General features: G+C 36.4%; 1 protein-coding gene across 1 annotated transcript; it reads left to right on the top strand.

Moving 5' to 3' along the window:
- The first annotated feature begins 2,460 nt into the window (after positions 1-2,460).
- On the top strand, positions 2,461-4,234 carry map1lc3c (microtubule-associated protein 1 light chain 3 gamma). The gene is made up of 4 exons (XM_051673387.1): positions 2,461-2,550; positions 2,633-2,688; positions 2,754-2,860; positions 3,739-4,234. The coding sequence occupies exons 1-4, from the start codon at positions 2,490-2,492 to the stop codon at positions 3,899-3,901; spliced, it is 387 nt and encodes a 128-aa protein (XP_051529347.1). The 5' UTR covers positions 2,461-2,489; the 3' UTR covers positions 3,902-4,234.
- Positions 4,235-21,925: the final 17,691 nt, after the last annotated feature.

Raw genomic sequence — 21,925 nt, 5'->3', positions numbered from 1 at the left:
CAGCCAATCAGAGAGCAGTACGCTAAAGTCACCCTGCGCTGAGCACGCTGGGACTTGTAGTTTAGAAGCGTTGTATTTAGTTTTACCAAACATTCTCATTCCAGACTTACTGTCTATTGTTAACTGTTAACAATCCTTAAATATCTAAAAACACAAGGAAAAAAATGACAAGCAAACATGATAAGATATTGTAGATGCCAACTACTAGATTTTGTCATTAAAATGTTATGTAAAAGAATAAAAGTACAAATTCAATAAAACAATAATGCACGAAATAAAGGCAGGCAATGTTACATCGATTTATTAACATTTATTAAGAAACAACCAAATGCTTGTGTCATCATTTCATAATTGCATCATTCAGGAGGTGCAAGTTATGTCATGCAGGAACTGTTATACAGCAATACAATACAAACCTCTGTTTTATAACACATCCATGCATCCATTTATCAGAAGAACCCATTGAAAGCACAAAAAGTCCATTCAGACATGTATTTACCTGCAACATTGTAGGAATGTGTAACTTCATGATCCTTATATAAAAACATAAGCAAACAGTTACTATCAGTAGCCTATAGGCAATCCAGAAAATTCTTATATTAAAATAACGGATCACAGCATTTATGTATTTTTTTTATATTTGTGTGTGTGTGCGTGTGTGTGTGTGTTTTACTCCTAATTTAGTTCCTAATTTGGTTTTATTTCACTCTGACAGTTAAAAAAAACAAATGTTTTTATTGTAAAACAATAATCAGTACAAGCATTTTAACAAATAAGTACATGCACTTGGTAAATTTAGACATAAATAAAATAGAATTAAAACACAGAATCAGAATAAGAATGAGCTTTATTGCCAAATATGCTTACGCATACAAGGAATTGTTCTTGGTGACAGAAGCTTCCAGTACACAAACAATACAGCAACAAGACAGAGATAATAATAATTTAATAAAAAAATAAAAAACAGAATAAAAATAAAAAGTGAATAGAAAATAAAGTATAGGCGAAACCTTATGAAGTAAAATAATAATAATAATAATAATAATAAAAATAGAATAAAAATAAAAAGTGAATAGAAAATAAAGTATAGGCGAAACCTTATGAAGTAAAATAATAATAATAATAATAATAATAAAAATAGAATAAAAATAAAAAGTGAATAGAAAATAAAGTATAGGTGAAACCTTATGAAGTAAAATAATAATAATAATAATAAAAAAATAGAATAAAAATAAAAAGTGAATAGAAAATAAAGTATAGGCGAAACCTTATGAAGTAAAATAATAATAATAATAATAATAATAAAAATAGAATAAAAATAAAAAGTGAATAGAAAATAAAGTATAGGTGAAACCTTATGAAGTAAAATAATAATAATAATAATAAAAAAATAGAATAAAAATAAAAAGTGAATAGAAAATAAAGTATAGGCGAAACCTTATGAAGTAAAATAATAATAATAATAATAATAATAATAAAAATAGAATAAAAATAAAAAGTGAATAGAAAATAAAGTATAGGTGAAACCTTATGAAGTAAAATAATAATAATAATAATAATAAAAAATAGAATAAAAATAAAAAGTGAATAGAAAATAAAGTATAGGCGAAACCTTATGAAGTAAAATAATAATAATAATAATAAAAATAGAATAAAAATAAAAAGTGAATAGAAAATAAAGTATAGGCGAAACCTTATGAAGTAAAATAATAATAATAATAATAATAATAAAAATAGAATAAAAATAAAAAGTGAATAGAAAATAAAGTATAGGTGAAACCTTATGAAGTAAAATAATAATAATAATAATAAAAAAATAGAATAAAAATAAAAAGTGAATAGAAAATAAAGTATAGGCGAAACCTTATGAAGTAAAATAATAATAATAATAATAAAAAATAGAATAAAAATAAAAAGTGAATAGAAAATAAAGTATAGGCGAAACCTTATGAAGTAAAATAATAATAATAATAATAAAAAATAGAATAAAAATAAAAAGTGAATAGAAAATAAAGTATAGGCGAAACCTTATGAAGTAAAATAATAATAATAATAATAATAATAATAAAAATAGAATAAAAATAAAAAGTGAATAGAAAATAAAGTATAGGCGAAACCTTATGAAGTAAAATAATAATAATAATAATAAAAATAGAATAAAAATAAAAAGTGAATAGAAAATAAAGTATAGGCGAAACCTTATGAAGTAAAATAATAATAATAATAATAAAAAATAGAATAAAAATAAAAAGTGAATAGAAAATAAAGTATAGGCGAAACCTTATGAAGTAAAATAATAATAATTTAAAAAAAAAGTACAAACAAGAATATACAATATTTTATGTTCAGAAGTCAGATGTGGCTCCGATGGTGTGACGGTGGTAATAGGGCGGGTCGTACACGATGACGTCAGCACCGGTGCAGTATTTAATTAGTGTTAGACGCGCTTCTGAGCAATTAGTGTGCGCAGGCCAGAGGTCGAACACGACATGCCTCCGTTTGAGAAAACTGAACTTAACCCCAAACCTTTTAAACAAAGGAAGAGCTTAGGTACCTTTCTTTATATCACAAACATTAAACCATCTGTTTAAATCACGTGAAACTCAGTGTTGTAATATTGTTTACTGTTCAGTTACGAGAAAACAAGAGGTGGTGGGAATCCGAACCAAGTTTCCGACCAAAATCCCGGTAAGAAACATCTGTCTGTAGTTTAAATATTTCAGGCTGTTTGTGTTTAATTATCTTTATTTTAGGTGATTATTGAGCGATATCAGAGAGAGAAGTACTTACCGCCTCTGGATAAGACCAAATTCCTCGTTCCTCAGGAGCTCACCATGACACAGTTCATCACAATCATCAGGTTTGTACACTGGAATACTACCGTACTGCATACTCGACACTGCATACTGTATACTACCTCACTGGAACTGTCTGTTGTGTGTTTCTGAATTCTAATTGTAAGTTTATATTATTCAAAACTTTTTTAAATGTTAAAATCAGTTAATATTTGGCTATTTGAGTAGAAGTTAATGATTGAGTGCATTGCACTGAGATCTGATATTCCACGCGGTGTATTCTGCATTTGTCAATGTTTTCCATACAGAGAATTTACATACTAAGTTTATACATATTGCAGTATAGTTATAGTCCATTCTGAAAAATATCTGCCAAACCATTCAAAGTAGGTGTTGCTGCAGCCCGTCAGTTTCTGAGGTTTGCGCTGGGCGGAGCAAACATGAATATTAACGAGTTTCCGGTTTCGTGTTAAAGGGACACTGAAAATATTAGTGCCTGCACCATCTAGGCTATAAATTGTTGTGAGGAGATGAATAGTTAATCTTAACTTCGTTTGCCGATGAAACTTAATTACCTTTCCGAAAGCGTAGATGAATGAACAATTTTCAGTGTTGCTTTAAAAGGAAAAAGGGGAAACTCATGAATATTTATCTTTGCTCCGCCCAGTGCAACCAAAAATCTCAGAAACTGAATATTTCAGAACACTGGAGATCGCCAGAAGAGGGTGGGGTAACTCCTGAAGTGGGCGGAGTTACTCCAGAAAGGGGCTGGGCTGACTCCAATGTTCAGAGCTCCCGCCCCTTTTTTTGAGCTCGGCTTGCAGTGATATCCATCTCAAACCATCCGTAAATCAGCTGATAAGTCACCTGGGTGGATTTTAGAACTTTCTCACGGTGTGTAGGCCTATGGGGAATTTTTCTCACATCTGATTTGATTCCTCAGGAATCGAATGACCCTGATGCCCAGTCAAGCTTTCTACCTGCTTATCAATAACTCTGGCATCGCCAGCATGTCCGTGACCATGGCTCAGCTCTATAAGGACCATAAAGATGAAGATGGGTTCCTATACATGACGTATGCCTCACAGGAAATGTTTGGACACTGAAAATATGGAATGCCATAATAGGTGAACGTGTCCCGAATGTTTGGGGAGGGTTTGGCAGGTCCAAGAAGTACACTGTGATTAAATATTTAAAGTCGTCTTTGTATATAGTGGTAGCTTTTTAGATTTATAATATTCCCCTTTTGTAATGAATTTGGATTTTGTTTTAATTGTCCAAGTAATAAATTCTTTAATTCTTGTATCGGTCTCTAGAGGGCGACATTGTGGTGCAGGACTGTCCTTGAATATGCCTGCAAAAAATAAAACCACATTTAATGTCGTAGCTTTCATTGGTTAATCATGTGATTGAAAAATAAAGACAATGTTCATGTTTGATACTGCACACATTTGTATTTGATCTGGTTATTTAAAGACTACAACAGCTTTAAAGAAATATTGTCCTATGTGGTACATTTAAGCAGAGTATATTTAGCAGAGACAGGCCACTTCTATTTAAATTAATGGGAGAAATTGGAACTCTACCAGAAGCTCCAGCGGTAAACAGACGTAGAAAGTCCCGCCTTCCAGGTAAAAGAGCCAATCAGCTTTTAGATGCAAGCATCGACTGTCAATGAACTCTATAACGCGCATGCGCATTAGCTATAAAAGCCGGGAAATTGGCTTTTTTTTTTTTTAGCGTAATCTGATGTTATGAATCCCAAATTATCAGATTTACTCTGCTGATTTGGAATATGTTCTTTGATCGTAATCTTGACCAGCCGTTTCTGAGATGGGCGCTGCATTCCATGACTGGACATACGCTCCCGAGAGCGTCCCAAAAATGACCGACAGTGGACTGACTCGCTAGAACGACTTTAAGGCAATTATATAGTCATATTTCATACGCATTGGTATTTCAAAGCACTTTACACAATTGCTGAAATAATGTAAAGTTTATGGAGTTAAAATGTGTACTAGTGGTATAAATTATTTCTATTTAGCAAAACTAGTCTACAGATTTATGGTTACTGTTATTGTTAAATTCCAAACTTTTTGTCAGCTTAACCCCTTTGACATGTTGAGTAACGTTATATTCCTAAAGCTGAATACATTTCATGGCGATTCTAATGCATTTTTCTTATGATTATATTTTAATGAACCTTGATTACGCCCATTGTTCGTTTATCTACTATTCGTGCATTTTTAATTCCATTGGTATTTCTACACTACGGAGCCCCTTTTTTCTGAAATAGTGTTGCATTCCCTCGCAATAAATTTACCATGGTTTTACTACAGTACCCATATTTTACCCATGATATCTGTATAGTGAAACCACAGTGATAATACAGGAAAATGAAAACTATGGTTATAAAAAAATCATAATTTTTACTGTGCAAATACAATAGTTTAACTATGGTTTTACTATAGTAATATTGTGGTAATACTTTAAAATAAGGTTACATTAGTTAACATGAACTAACAAAGAATAATACTTTTTTACAGAATTTCTTACACAATAGTAAATGCACAACTAACAATGAACAGTTGTATTTTAATTAACATTAGCAAAGATTAATAAATATCGTAAAACAATATTCTTAGTTTAATGACACCTAATGTACTAATGTTAACAAATGTAACCTCATAATAAAGTGCTATCAGTATTATAGACTGTAGTAAATATAGTTTTTGTTTTCCTGTATTATTACTATGGTTTTACTATGAATCTCATGGTTAAAATATGGTTATTTTAGTAAATCCATGTGAATTTATTGTGAGGGCACGCAATGCTATTTCAGAAATAAAAAATTCTCCATACCATTTCAAAGAATGTACTAAATATAATCATCCTTCACCATGGTAAAATCTCCACACACACACAAAGAAATAGTAAAGTGGTCTAATTTTATAGTCCGAGGTCCGTGTTGAGCCACTTGAGTGCACTGCAGTTTCACTTTTGTCCGCAGTCCAATTATAATCCCAGGCGGCAGGTGTCGCTCTTGTGCTGTTTAAGAGAAAGGATTCCTCCTTGCTCATTTTATCGCAGTAACTGGAGTCTGGTTTCTTACCTGTAGGCATATTTAAAGATTTACAAGTGAATTCACTTAACATCAGCAGAGAGGTCAGTTTAATTTGGGTCTCATTCTGGTAATGAAGATTATTTCACTGTTTATTTCATGGTGGATTATTATAGATACCTCCAGGATATAGATTAGTATGATGGCCTAATAACAGTAAATCTCTGGAGCTGTTTCTCAGAGAAAGATTAAATCTAGCGGTAAGCCATTTCCCTTTTATAAGTGTTTTTCTGTATTAGGAACTGCACAGGCCTCTTCATTAGGCATATTTGTCATAATCATTTCGATACATTTTAAATTTTTAGTGTTTCTAATTAAAACATTTTCAGTTGTGTTGGATTATAACTCTTGGGAGGCTCTAAAATATCTATATCTACAAAAGTACCATGGTATTACCATATTTTTGGACATGGATCATAGATAGACAGACAAACAGATCAATAGATAGATAGATAGACAGACAGATGATAGACAGACAGACAGACAGACAATATATAGAAAGACAGACAGATAGATAGATAGACAGATAGATAGATAGATAGACTGACAGACAGATAGATAGATAGACAGATGATAGACAGACAGACAGACAATATATAAAAAAGACAGATAGATAGACAGATAGACTGACAGACAGATAGATAGACAGACAGATGATAGACAGACAGACAGATGATAGACAGACAGACAGACGATATATAGAAAGACACAGATAGATGATAGATAGATAGACAGACAGAGAGACAGACAGATAGATTGATAGACAGGCAGGCAGATGATAGACAGACAGACAGACAGATGATATATAGAAAGACAGATAGATGATAGATAGATAGACTGACAGACAGATAGATAGACAGACAGATGATAGACAGACAGACAGATAGGTAGACAGACAGATGATAGACAGACAGACAGACGATATATAGAAAGACACAGATAGATGATAGATAGATAGACAGACAGAGAGACAGACAGATAGATTGATAGATAGACAGGCAGGCAGATGATAGACAGACAGACAGACAGACAGATGATATATAGAAAGACAGATAGATGATAGATAGATAGACACAGACAGACAGACAAATAGACAGAGAGACAGACAGACAGACAGATAGATGATAGATAGATAGACAGACAGAGAGACAGACAGACAGACAGATAGATGATAGATAGATAGACAGACAGACAGAGAGACAGACAGACAGATAGATAGATAGACAGACAGATGATAGACAGACAGACAGACGATATATAGAAAGACAGACAGATAGATGATAGATAGATAAACAGACTGACAGACAGACAGATAGATAGACAGATGATAAACAGACAGACAGATAGATAGATAGATTGACAGATAGATGATAGATAGATAGACAGATGATAGACAGACAGACGGATAGATAGATAGACAGATGATAGACAGACAGATAGATACATAGATAGATAGATAGACATGATAGACAGACAGACAGACGATATATAGAAAGACAGACAGATAGATAGATAGATAGACAGATAGATAGATAGATAGATAGACAGACAGACAGATAGATAGATAGATAGATAGATTGATAGACAGACAGACGATATATAGAAAGACAGACAGATAGACAGACAGATAGACAGACAGATAGATAGATAGATAGACAGATAGATTGATTGATAGATAGATAGATAGACAGACAGACGATATATAGAAAGACAGACAGATAGATAGATAGATAGATAGATAGATAGATTGTTTTAAGTAGGAATTCTACTTACAAAAAAGTACTATCAAGGTTTTTTGGACATGGTTCCATGGTAATACCGTGGTATTCTTTAGAGTACCAATACAATACCATGGTACATTAACATGGCTACATTACCATCCAGTACTATGTTATTACCATCTGATTCCATCACTGTATCATGGTACTGCCACAGTACTTTAAAATGAAAATGAACATTCGCCTATGTAAATAGTGTATAAATCGTTAAAGGGATAGTTCACCCAAAATTATGACTCTAGTGGTTTAATCCATGTCTTCAGAAGTGATATGATAGGTGTGGGTGATAAACAGATAAATATTTAAGTCCTTTTTTTACTATAAATATCCACTTTCACTTTCACATTCTTCTTTTGTTTTTGGCAATTCGCACTCTGTGCATATTGCCACCTACTGGGCAGGGAGGAGAATTTCTAGTAAAAAAGGACTTAAATATTGATCTGTTTCTCACCCACAGCTATCATATCACTTCTGAAGACATGGATTAAATCACTGGAGTCGTATGGATTACGTTTATGTTGCTTTTATGTGCTTTTTGGAGCTTCAAAATTCTGGTCACCATTCACTTGTATTGTATGGACCAACAGAGCTGAAATATACTTCTAAAATCCTTCATTTGTGTTCTGCAGAAGAAAGAAAGTCATACACATCTGGGATGGCATGAGGGTGAGTAAATGATGAGAGAATTTTCATTTTTGGGTGAACTATCCCTTTAAGTCTTTGAAGTGAATTACTGGTCTGTTGTTGCTATGGCTGTAAGATCTCTGCTTAATGCCGCATGGTAATTAACAGCAGCTTTAAAACTCAGACTCTTAAGTTAATGAAGCCCGTCATTCTATCCTGCAAACTTCACAAAGAGCCATTTGAACTTCTGGACCGATAACAGAACCAGACAGCACTGACATCACCACACAAATGACACATGGCTCTGTCCAAAACCTAGTGAGCTGACTACACAGACGGCATTTTAAGGTGTCACAGGCATGCTTCAGACACAAAGATGTGTTTACATGCACGATCTTGCGCCGATTATGCTTAATAAGCTGAAACGTGTGTGGTCATGTAAAGGCAATAAATGGTTTTCCTGTATCGGTGTAAGGTCATAAACGGTTTCATCATAAACCGATCGACACATTACGCCGATTTCACCTTGCATGTAAACAGCTTTACCGGCGTTCTTATCACCCATCAAATGTGTTGTGCACGTTACTTTAACGGTTTGACGTCAAATGCAGAGAATACCTTGATTATTTCAAATCTTATGTAAATGTGGTTTTCTTGCTTTGTCAGATTTTTTAAATAAGCTGATTTTTTGGGAGTTATCAGTGTTTTGGTGTGGATGTAAACACACTTGGACAGAATAATTATGCAGCCTTCTAGGATACCTTGTTTTGGCCCAATTCTAATGCAGCATCATTACACGTTGCATGCAATCTAATTACTGACGCAGGACGTCCTGTTGTGGTGTGAGATGTGATTTTTCAGGGTTGTTCCAGGGTGTCACACTCTTCCTCTGGTTGTGGCATCCAACAGGAATCTGACAGGTGACGGGGAAACTGATGGCCCGGCGTGCCAGTCTGAGAACAAACGCTTCATTGTCTGCAGTGCCAGCTGGCCACACACTGTCATAATTAACAAGCTGTCGGAGTCGTAATGCCAACCCTTTAACGAGAGGGCAGAGAGACCACTGACAGCCATAATATGAATGTGTGCAACCTTAAAGCAACAGTTCATCCAAAATTGTGAAAATGTTTGAGAAAATTCTGTCATCCTTCACACACCCTTGAGATTTTCCATATCTGAATGACTTACTTTCTTCTGTGAAACACTAAAGGAGAAATTTTAAAAAATCAGTTCAGTGACCATGTCTGTTAAGCTCCAAAAAAACAAAACATAAATGCAACATAAAAGTATCATCAAGCGATAAGAGTGATAAGTCTTCTGAAATCATATGAGAGATTTGTGTGAAGAACAGACCCAAATTTAAGTCATTATTCACTAAAAATCTTTATCCTTATACATTAGCACTAGGCAAAGGTAGGCAACCATCTAGGGCTCCCAGAAGCCAAGGGCCCCCTAAAAATACAAATAATATTCTTATTTATTATCATTAATGCTACATTTTAAATATCACTGTTACAACACCGATATGATTGATATCACTGTTATTTTCAGCAGCATCAATACAAGCAACCCCTCCCCCCTCAGATCAGGCTGTAATGGAATATTCCAAGGTTTTATGCATCTACACAAGCTCATAAAAAGGTGAAAGTGAGCCAAACCGCTTGGACAGTTTTGTGTGATTTCACCGTATACTCTGTTGTAAGTTACAAGCTAAGCTACATTGTTGCTGGTTCAGTTTGAATTGAATTTGTGGAGAGAAAACAATTAAACGGAATCAAGACTTCCTAAGGTAACAGTGTCTTTCTAAACGGATCAGATTGCTGCACAGCATGCACTGCCACCCGCTGCTGCTCCCACGAGCACAGCACTCACTATAGTCACCAATACACAGTGTTGATGATGATTATGATCTGGGCATTGACACTCATGAATAAGAAAACTTTTTTTCTCAGACTGTTGACATGTTTTTGCCTTAGTTAGCAGCATAAATCTAACTAACTTTTTTATGTTTTCAAATGTAAAAGTTTATCAGTGCCTTCTGGAAACATGCAAAGTCAACTTTTACATAGAATTTGGATGTCGTTAATTCAAGGTCAAGTTGATGGAGGAAAAGTGAGAGTGAGAAAGAAAAAAGGTATTGTATGATATTTACAGTATTGTAGTTCATAGTAGCCAGATTGTGTTTTTTACATAATGTGTATGTATTAACGTGTTTACATTATTATTCACTCCTTTTTAGAAATATGGCATAACCAGGGACATTTTTGTTTGCTGTTTGCACAGTCTAGTGCTGTCACATAGGCCGATGAGGTATCTCAGGACACTTATTGTATTTCAGTGATATCTTTCAGGATGAAGGAATATTTTCTCCATACCATTCCATATATATATATATATACTGTATATTACAGCACCTATAAGAGAAAACCGACATAAATGTGTGTCATTGAAGAGGGCCCCATCCCTGTACTTTGCCTAGGGCCCCCAAATCACTAAATCCGGTAATACAATTATTAATATATAGCTGCAAGCAGCAATTACAGGGCCAAGCACCTAAATGGCTTACAGGCCTGTCTGACCTACAGGACTCATATGACCCAAAGTGTGTCTAGAGAGCTATTCAGATGGCAATTGTTTATCAGGCTGACATCTGTAAAAGTAAATTTGCATGGCTCCTCTGTGATAAAACTCATGTGTTCGGATGGCAATTAAATCACGGGTGATCATCGAGACTATTTGTCGTTCACATGATTCCAGTTGTGCTTGTTATTTTAAAGTCCTCAATCCACAAACATTGACCCGGCCACTTTTCTGGGACTAGTCGACCCGTATAAAGGAGTATGCAAGCCCAATGTTTAAATGTGTACAGTACACATTTCTGTATAAAAATGTTAGATAATTTTTTTTATATATATATGTTGCTTCCATAATAATGGCCCTTTTCAAAAGTTTATGTGATCTGGCTCTCGTTTTTCTTTCCCTTCTACTTAAAAGAGTTCCCACTCACTGTGGTGGAGCGGTGACATCATTTTATTAATGTGAATTATTTCAAAACGTTTCTTTTATACAATCCTCCATTGTTCACAACTGTACATAACTGCCAGAGCTGTTATCGTGCGCAGAGCAACCGTATGGCACTTAGCAGTGGTGTATAATGGATTTTGGATTATAAACTCAGAGATGTGGATTTGGAAGATATTTAAATTACCACACGACCATGGTGTTTGTAAAAAAACAGTAGGTAATTCAGCTGAGAATTTTCTTGCGGGAGGTGGGAGAAAAACGCAGACATTTCGGATTCGGACGGCAATAAAATCACCGACTACCCCATATAAATGCTGGAATTACCTCACGTCCCCATGTAAAATAATTGCCGTCTGAATAGGGCTTGTAACATACATTGTTAATACACATTACTTTATGAGTTTCACCAAGTAGGGTTCAAATCTTTACCTTTCCTATTTCAAGTCCAGTGCACAATCCACTGCACTATATAGCCACATAATTAACCCATAGGAATATACTATGTTGAGATTACAAAACATTTGCTGAGAAAATGTTATTGTTAGAGCTAAGTGGTTTGGAATTGAATCAGGAATGATGCAGTGAATGACGGCTGTTGTAGTTATCCTACTGTGAAGACTCAAAGGTCAAAAGATGTACAATTGTTTAACCATCCTTTGCTGGATTCGAACTCACAATCTTTGGACCTGTAGTCCAGAGCTTTAACCACTGCGCTACACAAACAACAAAGTTTAAACAACACCAACACCAACATATAAAAATTATATGCAATTAAAGTCATTTTTTTAAACTGGTGATGGCACTATGGAGTTTGGTGTAAAGATAAGGGGTTATTCATTCCCACCACTATCAGTGTGCCAAATAACATAATTTTACGATGTACAGTTCATAGCCTTAAAGTCCCATTGGGGAGAAATAATAAAAATACCTGCAAGCAGAATTGATCAGTTACAGTTATTTATTAAGCACAATACAAAGATCTCTAATTCAACTGTATGACTTACCTAGATGGGAATCAAACCTCCAACCTTTGGAACTGTAGTCCGGAAATGTACACACTGCGACACTCAGTTGACATGCCTCAACAATGGCAAAGTGACATGCCATGTTTGAAGTCAGCACACAAAAGTTTTGGTTAATTATCTTTTGAACAATAGGTGGTGCTCTCTCCAAACTCCTCAAGTACCTTCAGGACATGATGTTAATGATGCATACCAATTTTATTTTAAATCAGATAAAGCATTCCAAAAATACATCACTTTTTACTAAAATTAAAATACTGCCAAAATCATCATATGGAATCCATAGACACCAAGCTCATGATTTTAGGACATACGGCTCAAAAGTTACAGGCAAAAAAAGCAATTTTTGACATTTCTTGATCCATAGGTGGCGCTGTTACCAAAATTTGCATGTACTCTGTAATGAAACACTCCAAGTTTCATTTTGACAGGACAAAGCATTGCCAAGATATCATCTCACTTCTTGCTTCATGACCTTGTTAACTTTACATTGCCGTAACTTTTTACATGAGTTTAAAGAAATAGTAGCGGAAAAACAGAACATGCTGTTATCCATGATGGCGGCCACTGTAATGGGCTTGGCCGCCAATGCAACCTGGTCTCGTAGAATCACGTTAATATACCAACATTTTTGCTAAATGGTTTTCACGTGGCTTGTTGTACATATCACTGTCGTTTCCTGGTGGAATGAACACTAGACAACAACAATAACTATGTATCCATCCAAGGATTTTTTGTGGAAAAAGTTTTAGCGCATCAAAATAAAGCTGATGGAAACGCAAATTATCGCTAAAATTTCACAAGTGTCGACATAATATTTTTCCGTTTAACTCTAGCGCATAAACTCTATGTCGATACTTCAAATGTCGTGAAAAACTGGTTTGGAAACACGTTTTGTCGAGAAAATTGGCATTAACACAAAAATATAGTGTCACATGACAGAATTTGCCCCAATCGTTAGCCTGTGTTAATCATGATGACAGTATACATCCTTGAAAGCTAATTTATTGTATGTGATTATGGACTGATCTAAATGGCATAAAGATCCGATCACTGCAATCATGACACTTCCAGGAGTGCCAACACAAATATCTTGTATCATTCACATCGACAAGTGCAAGGAGAACAAATGAATGGCCACTGTTTGTGATTAATTTAATCGCCGTAGCCATCCGTTTATTTATTAAAGCTGCTTCTACACACCATTCAAAATAATAGACGGCAGTCACGGAATTAGCCCACAATACAAAAGACATATCATTTCTGTGCACAAAGATGTTTAAAATTAAAAAATAAATACACAATACTAGAAGAAAAACATCAGTGTGCTTTTTTGGAACACTAACATATAACCCAATTCTATTAAATAATTGTTTATACTTTTGAAAAAATGCAGGCAAAATTCCCTGTATTAAATTAATTAAATTGCCAAATGAAAAAATATATATTTTTAGACCTATATATGCCTTTTCTTTACACAAACTTAAATTAGCTTTACCCAGTTCTGTAGATGAATAAAGTCGGCTGAATGACGTTCTCAGAATGTTCTACACTTCAAGACTATAAACTATCAGAACTATTTGTCCAATGCTGAGTTAACTTTCAGAAAACGAGCTTTTGAACATTTTAAAACGTTTAAATATTTTAAATCTAACTCTCTTTACCTCTGATCGCATATGCTGAGCTTCTTCAGAAAATGTCAATTGTATTATGACACTAACATTTATTTTAGATGATAATCGAGTTCAGTTGGTCGTTAAAAGTTGCTGGACAAATATGCGGGACATAATGCAGTTGTGATGGCGATACTTTAGATTAGATGATTGTTCAAAATAGCCTATTGAATATCAGGAGTGTATCATATGTAAACACTGATATTACACTGCATCAGTTTTTCTTTAATAGCTATGCACACAGCATATACATATCGATGGATGGTCCTTATACTAAGACTGAAAGTTTCCCCCACTACTTGATGCAGGTTGCCAGCTTGAACAGGGCTATGAAGACTCGCTTTCGGGTCGGAACCGGTGACAACCTGCGATAGGCGCAACATCAGGACCAATATTACAGTCCTATCAGAAGGGCGACTGCTCCCTTTTGACTGCAATTCCTCGTCTTCTGATTGCATTTATTTGTGAAATTAAAATGACAGTAAGCTGGCTAATTTCAATGAATTGTCTCAATACTCTCCCCATTTTACCAAAACTTCGGAGGAAAAAATTAGGGACATCTGGGAGGCGAATTAGCGATAAACACACATTTCTGTATGGAAACGGCTTCAGGGTAGATTTCTTTAGCGTTAAACTAAAACTCATGTGACAACGTGTTTTTTTAGGCATGACATCATCACACACACCATTTGTATCGATAAAAGGTCATCTAAATGGAAACAGGCAGCAGCGGCAAATTTAGCAAAACATTTTTTACGCATTTTCACTTTGTCGATAACAAAATAGCGCGAAAAGTGGATGGAAACTAGGCTAATGACTACTATTTACTTTCACACAAATCACAAGTAAAACAGCAGATTATCAGTTCATAAACACTCTCCTTTCACCCTGTTTCCTCACACAATTCTATCTTATGACATCTAAACACTTTTACTATAGCACATGACTTTATTTTAACTTTTGGATTACATAACTACATTTACAAGCTTGTTCGAGTGCAATCAAATTGCGCGGTTGCTCAACTGAGATGTGAGCCGAAGGTGTCATAGAAGCACCACTAAATGACACGGTTGCACTAAGAGCATCGCAATTGCATTTTTCATCTCACATTTGCTTTTTCTGACACTATCGGTTAGGTTTAGGTTAGGTTTAAGGTTTAGGATAGGGAGGTCGGTTTTGTTGATTTAAATTTCGATAGAGCATTAACCTTAAAAACCTCATTTTTAATGCCACACGGTGGACATTTCACCTCAGAACTGCCACGATACGTGTAATGAACTGCGTAATATCTTTTCATATCAACAAACTGTGATTGGTCACTTTACGTATCATTCAGGCTCCTCCTGTCGTAGTGGGCGGATCTTGGCCAGAATATGTTACAATGTGAACCGGACTTCATGTTGATAGTCAAGTCTAGCTCCACAAGAATAGAAAGCAACATTTTGTTATTGACATATTGTCAGTGGTTATCATAAACAATCCATAGGCTACACCCAGGTCATTGTGATCTTTGCCCTTTACTCTCCTCAACACAAAACAAATCATTTTAACAATAGATGAGGACCCTCACAGACCACAAACCTATATGGAGGACAGCAGGAGACATTAATAATTCACTCTTTTTCCTTGAGAAAGATAGACGGTGACATCATCACAATATCCCAGCATGTCTCATGCCCCTTTCAGACAGACAGCACGGACTTATCAGGTGACCGCAGATTTTTTTTAGATGAATCTGAGATGAATGAATATTTCATAACCATCTCTGGAGCTCCATAATAGAACACATGATTATTTAATGAGATTCAGGGTTAATTGAGACATTCTGTGTGGATGATGTAAACGCTTCATCAAACTCTCGCTTTAAGTGCTTCCTGAACGTCAATAATGCGTAACATCATTAAGAACAAGAAAGTGATTGTCATCAAGAGAGTTCAGTGTGTGTGCCTCTTTAAGCTGGTCTGGATTTAAATAGAGTTTGTGTTACTGTTTGGAATTAGTGGATTTTAATGCTTAATGGACCAGAACCAATAGAATGAATGCATGTTTGCAAATAGTCAGAATGTCTTTTGAACTTTACACGTGTTAGCAGATTATCTTACACTATACACACCATACAGAAATAACCATTATGTACACTAAATGGTATATTATTCAACTATTGTGAACAAAAAAGGACCCAAAACAGTGTATTATAAAAATAAGTAGTAAGATTAGTATGTTGGTATAGCCTACTATTTTAAACATAGCCTGGAGCCCGTGTTCACCCCAAAGCATGTATGGAGAATCGTCTTTAGGGGGCAGTTTTGCTCCAGGAAAACAACACTCTGATTGTATACAGTTTCACTCTCTCTCATTGACTTAAAACCAAATGTAAAGACACCATATTGCACACAGTGACTTCAGAGGAGTCCCTTTGTCTAATCTTTGAATGTTTACGTGATGTGGGATGGTACATAAGCGTACAGCCTCCCCCCATCCTCCCCTTCCTCAATCACTTACACGTTTTTGACAGCGAAACGGGAGCATTAATGGAGGCTGTTAACTCGTTTTTTTCTTTGGGTGCTGAATCAGAGAAAAACTGTGCCCTTGTTTATGTGAAAGTGTAGTCTAGTGAGACATAGCAGTGTTGGGGAGTACCTAACTGTTACTAACTTAAAGGGACAGTTCACCCTAAAATGAAGATTCTCTCATCATTTATTCCATCCCAGATGTGTATGACTTTCTTTCTTCTGCAGAACACAAATGAAGATTTTTAGAAGAATATTTCAGCTCTGTTGGTCCAAAACTTTGAATGTTCCAAAAAGCATGTGAAGGCAGCATAAAAGTAATCCAGACTCCAATGGTTTAATCTATAGCTGTGTCAGAAACAGTGTACCATCACAGTATGTACTGTATTTAATGAAGGACGCTTACTGTATCTGCCAGCAAAACAGTATGTTCTTTTAGGTATGCGTGCGAGTAGTATGAATAGATTTCGGACATACTTCATCTGGGGACGTGGGTATTGTCTTGTGACCCAAATATATTACGTAAGAACAACAACTGTGAAGTCTATCTGCTCTGGTTTTGTTAAACAAGCACCATTTAAGCACAAGGAACAATTATCTTGGTATATATAGCACTTACATTTGAGAAGAGCCATCAGCCACACGATACACCTCTGTTCCTTTAAATCCAGTATTTTGAACATGATGTCGCCTCAGCTCCCGAAAGTGTCCAGTCAGTCCGCACTTCAGAATCTCACCAGAAATAATAGGTCCATTGGCATACTGTTTTTGGCATACTATATAATAGTGAAGTATGAATATTCAGACGCAGCGCATGTCTTCTGAAGCCATCCAATCAGTCTTGGGTGAGAACAGACCAAAATGTAACAGCCTTTTCACTATAAATCAGCAGTCTCCATGGCGATCATGATTTCAAGCTCGATTACACTTCCTATAGCGCCATCTAGCGCTCTGCGCATGCATCAAGCACCAGGAAGTGTAATCAAGGTTGAAATCATGAGACTGCAATGCCAAGATGTTATATTTTGGTCTGTTCTCACCCAAAACTGATTGTATCGCTTCTGAAAATATGGATTAAACCACTGGAGTCGTATGGATTACTTTTATGCTACCTTTATATGCTTTTTGGAGCTTCAAAGTTCTGGTCACCATTCACTTACATTGAATGGACCTACAGATCTGAGATATTCTTCTAAAAATCTTCATTTGAGTTCTGCAGAAGAAAGAAAGTCTTACACATCTGGGATGGCATGAGGGTGAATAAATGATGAGAGAATTTTCATTTTTGGGTGAACTGTCCCTTTAACTTTATTTTTCAGCAGCATTACCGACCAGCGAACCAATGCAATAATCAAAATATGTGACGTTTGGAAGTCTGATTCATTTTAGACTCATTTCACAGACTCATTTGAGTCTCTTCACAGAAGTCCCTGTATCTTCTTTTTGTAGCAAAACATTTAGTTGCTGTTCATGTTTTATTAACTCTTTTAGATTAAAATGATCTGTTCAGTTTAATATTTCCCCTCATTTAGATTACTTTGTGCCAGATAAATACTGCTCTTATTGTAAAATCATTTACATAATCTTACATGTTATATTTATAAAGATATTGTTCCCCCAAATAGCTTCCAAATACCACAGGTCTATAGTTTCTAACAGATAAAACTGCGGAGAACGTAGAGAAGTGACAACTGTGCACTGGAATGCCTTGCTTGACCTCGTGACCTCTCACCTTGCTTTATTGAAATCATGTGAAAGAGAGACAAAAACTAGAGGATAACATGAGGAAAACATGTGGTCAGACAGAAAATGAAGCTATGAGGAGGGGGTTGATTTGGGAGGAGGATACCTGAATGACTTCCTAAGATATTAACATTCCAGACACTCAGTAGTTTTTCACATAATGTCAGATGTGTGGAAGTCATGAGTTGAGAGTTCTTAAGGTTCTTGTTCTCTAGTAAAACAACTTAAAAACAACAATTCTAAAATGGTCCCGCTTCACTAATGGACGTTAAACAGGAAGTTAATTGGATAGTTTGTGACTGAGAAAATATTAACACTGAAAAACACTCTAAAAACAAGACTCCTTGCTTCTCAAGTATACATATCTTGTTTAAGGATGTTAAGATATTTATACTGGAAAACAAGTAAAAAAAAATACTGATTAATAAAAAAAATTTTTTTTGAATATTGTGATTGAAACACAAACCGAAAGCTTTAGTCTCTGGTCACAGCGGTATCTATTTCTCCTGCCTTCAACTCATGATGTCACCCGTATCCCATGAGGCCGTGGTTCTATTTCACCATCACTTCAATTATTTACAGTGTTTAATTGAATCAGTGGAACTCGGGGAAACCGGATCTGAGTGCTGACTGCCCTTCTGTGAATATTCACTCATGGCAACACTGATGCAAGATAAATGACCGAACAACATTATTTTATAATCACACATGCATGATATTTGCCATGACATTATCTAAGCCAAACACCCATAAATGCATGAAAACTCTCACATATGTGCACGCAAAGCCGCAGCTGTAAACATAAATAAATACACACACATGTGCAGCCACAAACAAACAGAATAAGATGCATTTAAATGTGCTTGTGTACAGTATACTGTATAAAAACACACACTGTCTCTTTTCCCCCGATTTTACTTTAACCTCAATGTAATATTGCCAAGCAGGAGAAGAAATCTTCTAGAAAGTAGTACTAATAAACTCTTACCTGCTTTAATTTATCCACAATCACCTCCCTCAGGATTATAGCTCCCTCCATTGTATGAGTTGGTATCGTCCAACTAGTGTCGTACAAATCCCACTCTTGCATAGATGGCGGTGTCATGTGGTGCCTGTTACTTTTCTCAGTGCTGGCCAGAATGGGCCAATCACAGTCATTTATTACTCTATGGACCCTCCAGCAGGTCCAAAGGGGGGCACTATATCGCGAAAAAATGTACACTTAAAACATTAAAGTCTCCGTATACAGAAGTCAGCCATATGAGATATCATTTGAAAGCTTAGAATCTGAACTTTTCAGAGATAACCATCACTTCTGCATTAATGTTATGGAAAATAACAAAATAAGGCCTCAAATCATTTGCAGTGAAAATTAGCACCCCTAGAGGTAATGTGGTGGAAATATTTATATAAAAATAAATGTCCTTCACATGGCACCTTAAAGTTCTCATTTTCAGGAATATGAATTATTTTCTCCCATTTTTCTCCCCAATTTGGAATACCCAATTCTCAATGCGCTCTAAGTCCTTGTGGTGGCATAGTGACTCACCTCAATCCGGGTGGCAGAGGACGAATCTCAGTTGCCTCCGCGTCTGAGACCGTCAGTCCGCGCATCTTATAGCGTGTCTTGTTGAGCGCGCTACCACAGAGACATAGCGCATATGGAGGCCCAAAATATTCTCCACGGCATCCACGCACAATTTACCACATGCCCCACTGAGAGTGAGAACCACACATTATAGCGACCACGAGGAGTTTACCCCATGTGACTCTACCCTCCCTAGCAACTAGGCTAATTTGGTTGCTTAGGAGACCTGTCTGGAGTCACTCAGCACGCCCTGGATTCGAACTCACGACTCCAGGGATGATAGTCAGCGTCAATACTCGCTGAGCTACCCAGGCCCCCCAGAATAAAATGTTTTTGACTACTGATGATAAAATTATATTATATCATCACAAAGGGGAGGATCTCAGCTTTCTAATGACACCTAGATTGAGCTTCTAGTCCACTCAGAGGCTGAAAAAATGAGACCAATTGGTCCACAGTATGTGTGAATGGTGAGCTTTTAAATGTTAGTGTGAAAAATTGCGAGTGGCAGCACAAAAATCCACCAGAGTTTAAGGGGTTACTGGATGAGGATTTTTAAAAATGCTTTTATAGATAATGCTGAGGTGGATTTCCATTCACAGGTATGAATCCTTGCAATTATCAGTTTTTTATTAAAAATAACTATCAAGTGTAAAATGTGTCCAAAGGAATATAAAACGTCCTGCATCCCATGCAGGAATAAAACTTTGTGTCTCAAAAGACACAGTCAGTGGCTGACAACATGTGCAATTTCAGTCTGTAGGTCTGTTAATCACACAAAACTTTCGGATGAATTTACAAAACATGAAATATATCACATAAGCCATATGAGGAGTCATTGAAAATGTTCAAGGCGTCCATAGAAAAGATCAGTTGTTTAATGCTTTTTCTGAATGTTTGACATAATACACAGTGTATACACTGATCAGTCACAACATTAAAACCACCTGCCTAATATCATGTAGGTCCTCCTCGTGCCATCAAAACAGCTCTGACCCATCGAGGCATGGACTCCACAAGACCTCTGAAGGTGTCCTGTGGTATCTGGCACCAAGACATTAGCAGCAGATCCTTTAAGTCCTGTAAGTTGCGAGGTGGGGCCTCCATGGATTGGACTTGTTGGTCCAGCACGTCCCATAGATGCTCAATCGGATTGAGATCTGGGGAATTTGGAGGCCAAGTCAACACCTTGAACTCTTTGCCATGTTCCTCAAACCATTCCTGAACAATTTTTGCAGTGTGGCAGGATGCATTATCTTGCTGAAAGAAGCCACTGCCATCAGGGAATACCATTGCCATGAAGGGGTGTACCTGGTCTGCAACAATCTTTAGGTAGGTGGTACGTGTCAAAGTAATGTCCACATGAATGCCAGGACCCAAGGTTTCCCAGCAGAATATTGCCCAGAGCATCACACTGCCTCCACATCTCTTCCCCAGGTAAATGTACCTGTACACGGCCGTCCACATAATCTAACAGAAAACGTGATTCATCAGACCAGGCCACCTTCTTCCATTGCTCCATGATCCAGTTCTGACGCTCACGTGTCCATTGTAGGTGCTTTTGGCGGTGGACAGGGGTCATCATGGGCACTCTGACCGGTCTGAGGCTATGCAGCCCCATACACAGCAAGCTGCGATGCACTATGTGTTCTGACACCTTTCTATCTTGGCCAGCATTACGTTTTTCAGCAATTTGTGCTACAGTAGCTCTTCTGTGGGATCGGACCAGACAGGCTAGCCTTCGCTCCCCACACACATCAATGAGCCTTGGGCGAACCATGACCCTGTTGCCGGTTCACTGGTTGTCTTTCCTTGGACCACTTTTGGTAGGTACTAACCACTGCATACTAGGAGCACCCCACAAGACCTGCTGTTTTGGAGATGCTCTGATCCAGTTGTCTAGCCATCACAATTTGGCCCTTGTCAAAGTCGCTCAGATCCTTATGCTTGCCCATTTTTCCTGCTTCCAACACATGAAATTCAAGAACTGACTGTTCACTTGCTGCCTAATAAATCCCACCCCTTGACAGGTGCCATTGTAACGAGA

Source organism: Myxocyprinus asiaticus, chromosome 35 (genome assembly GCF_019703515.2).
Source record: "Myxocyprinus asiaticus isolate MX2 ecotype Aquarium Trade chromosome 35, UBuf_Myxa_2, whole genome shotgun sequence".
In the NCBI taxonomy this organism is placed as follows: domain Eukaryota; kingdom Metazoa; phylum Chordata; class Actinopteri; order Cypriniformes; family Catostomidae; genus Myxocyprinus; species Myxocyprinus asiaticus.
The sequence above is the reverse complement of the archived record's forward strand: the minus strand, read 5'-3'. Positions and strand labels throughout refer to the sequence as shown.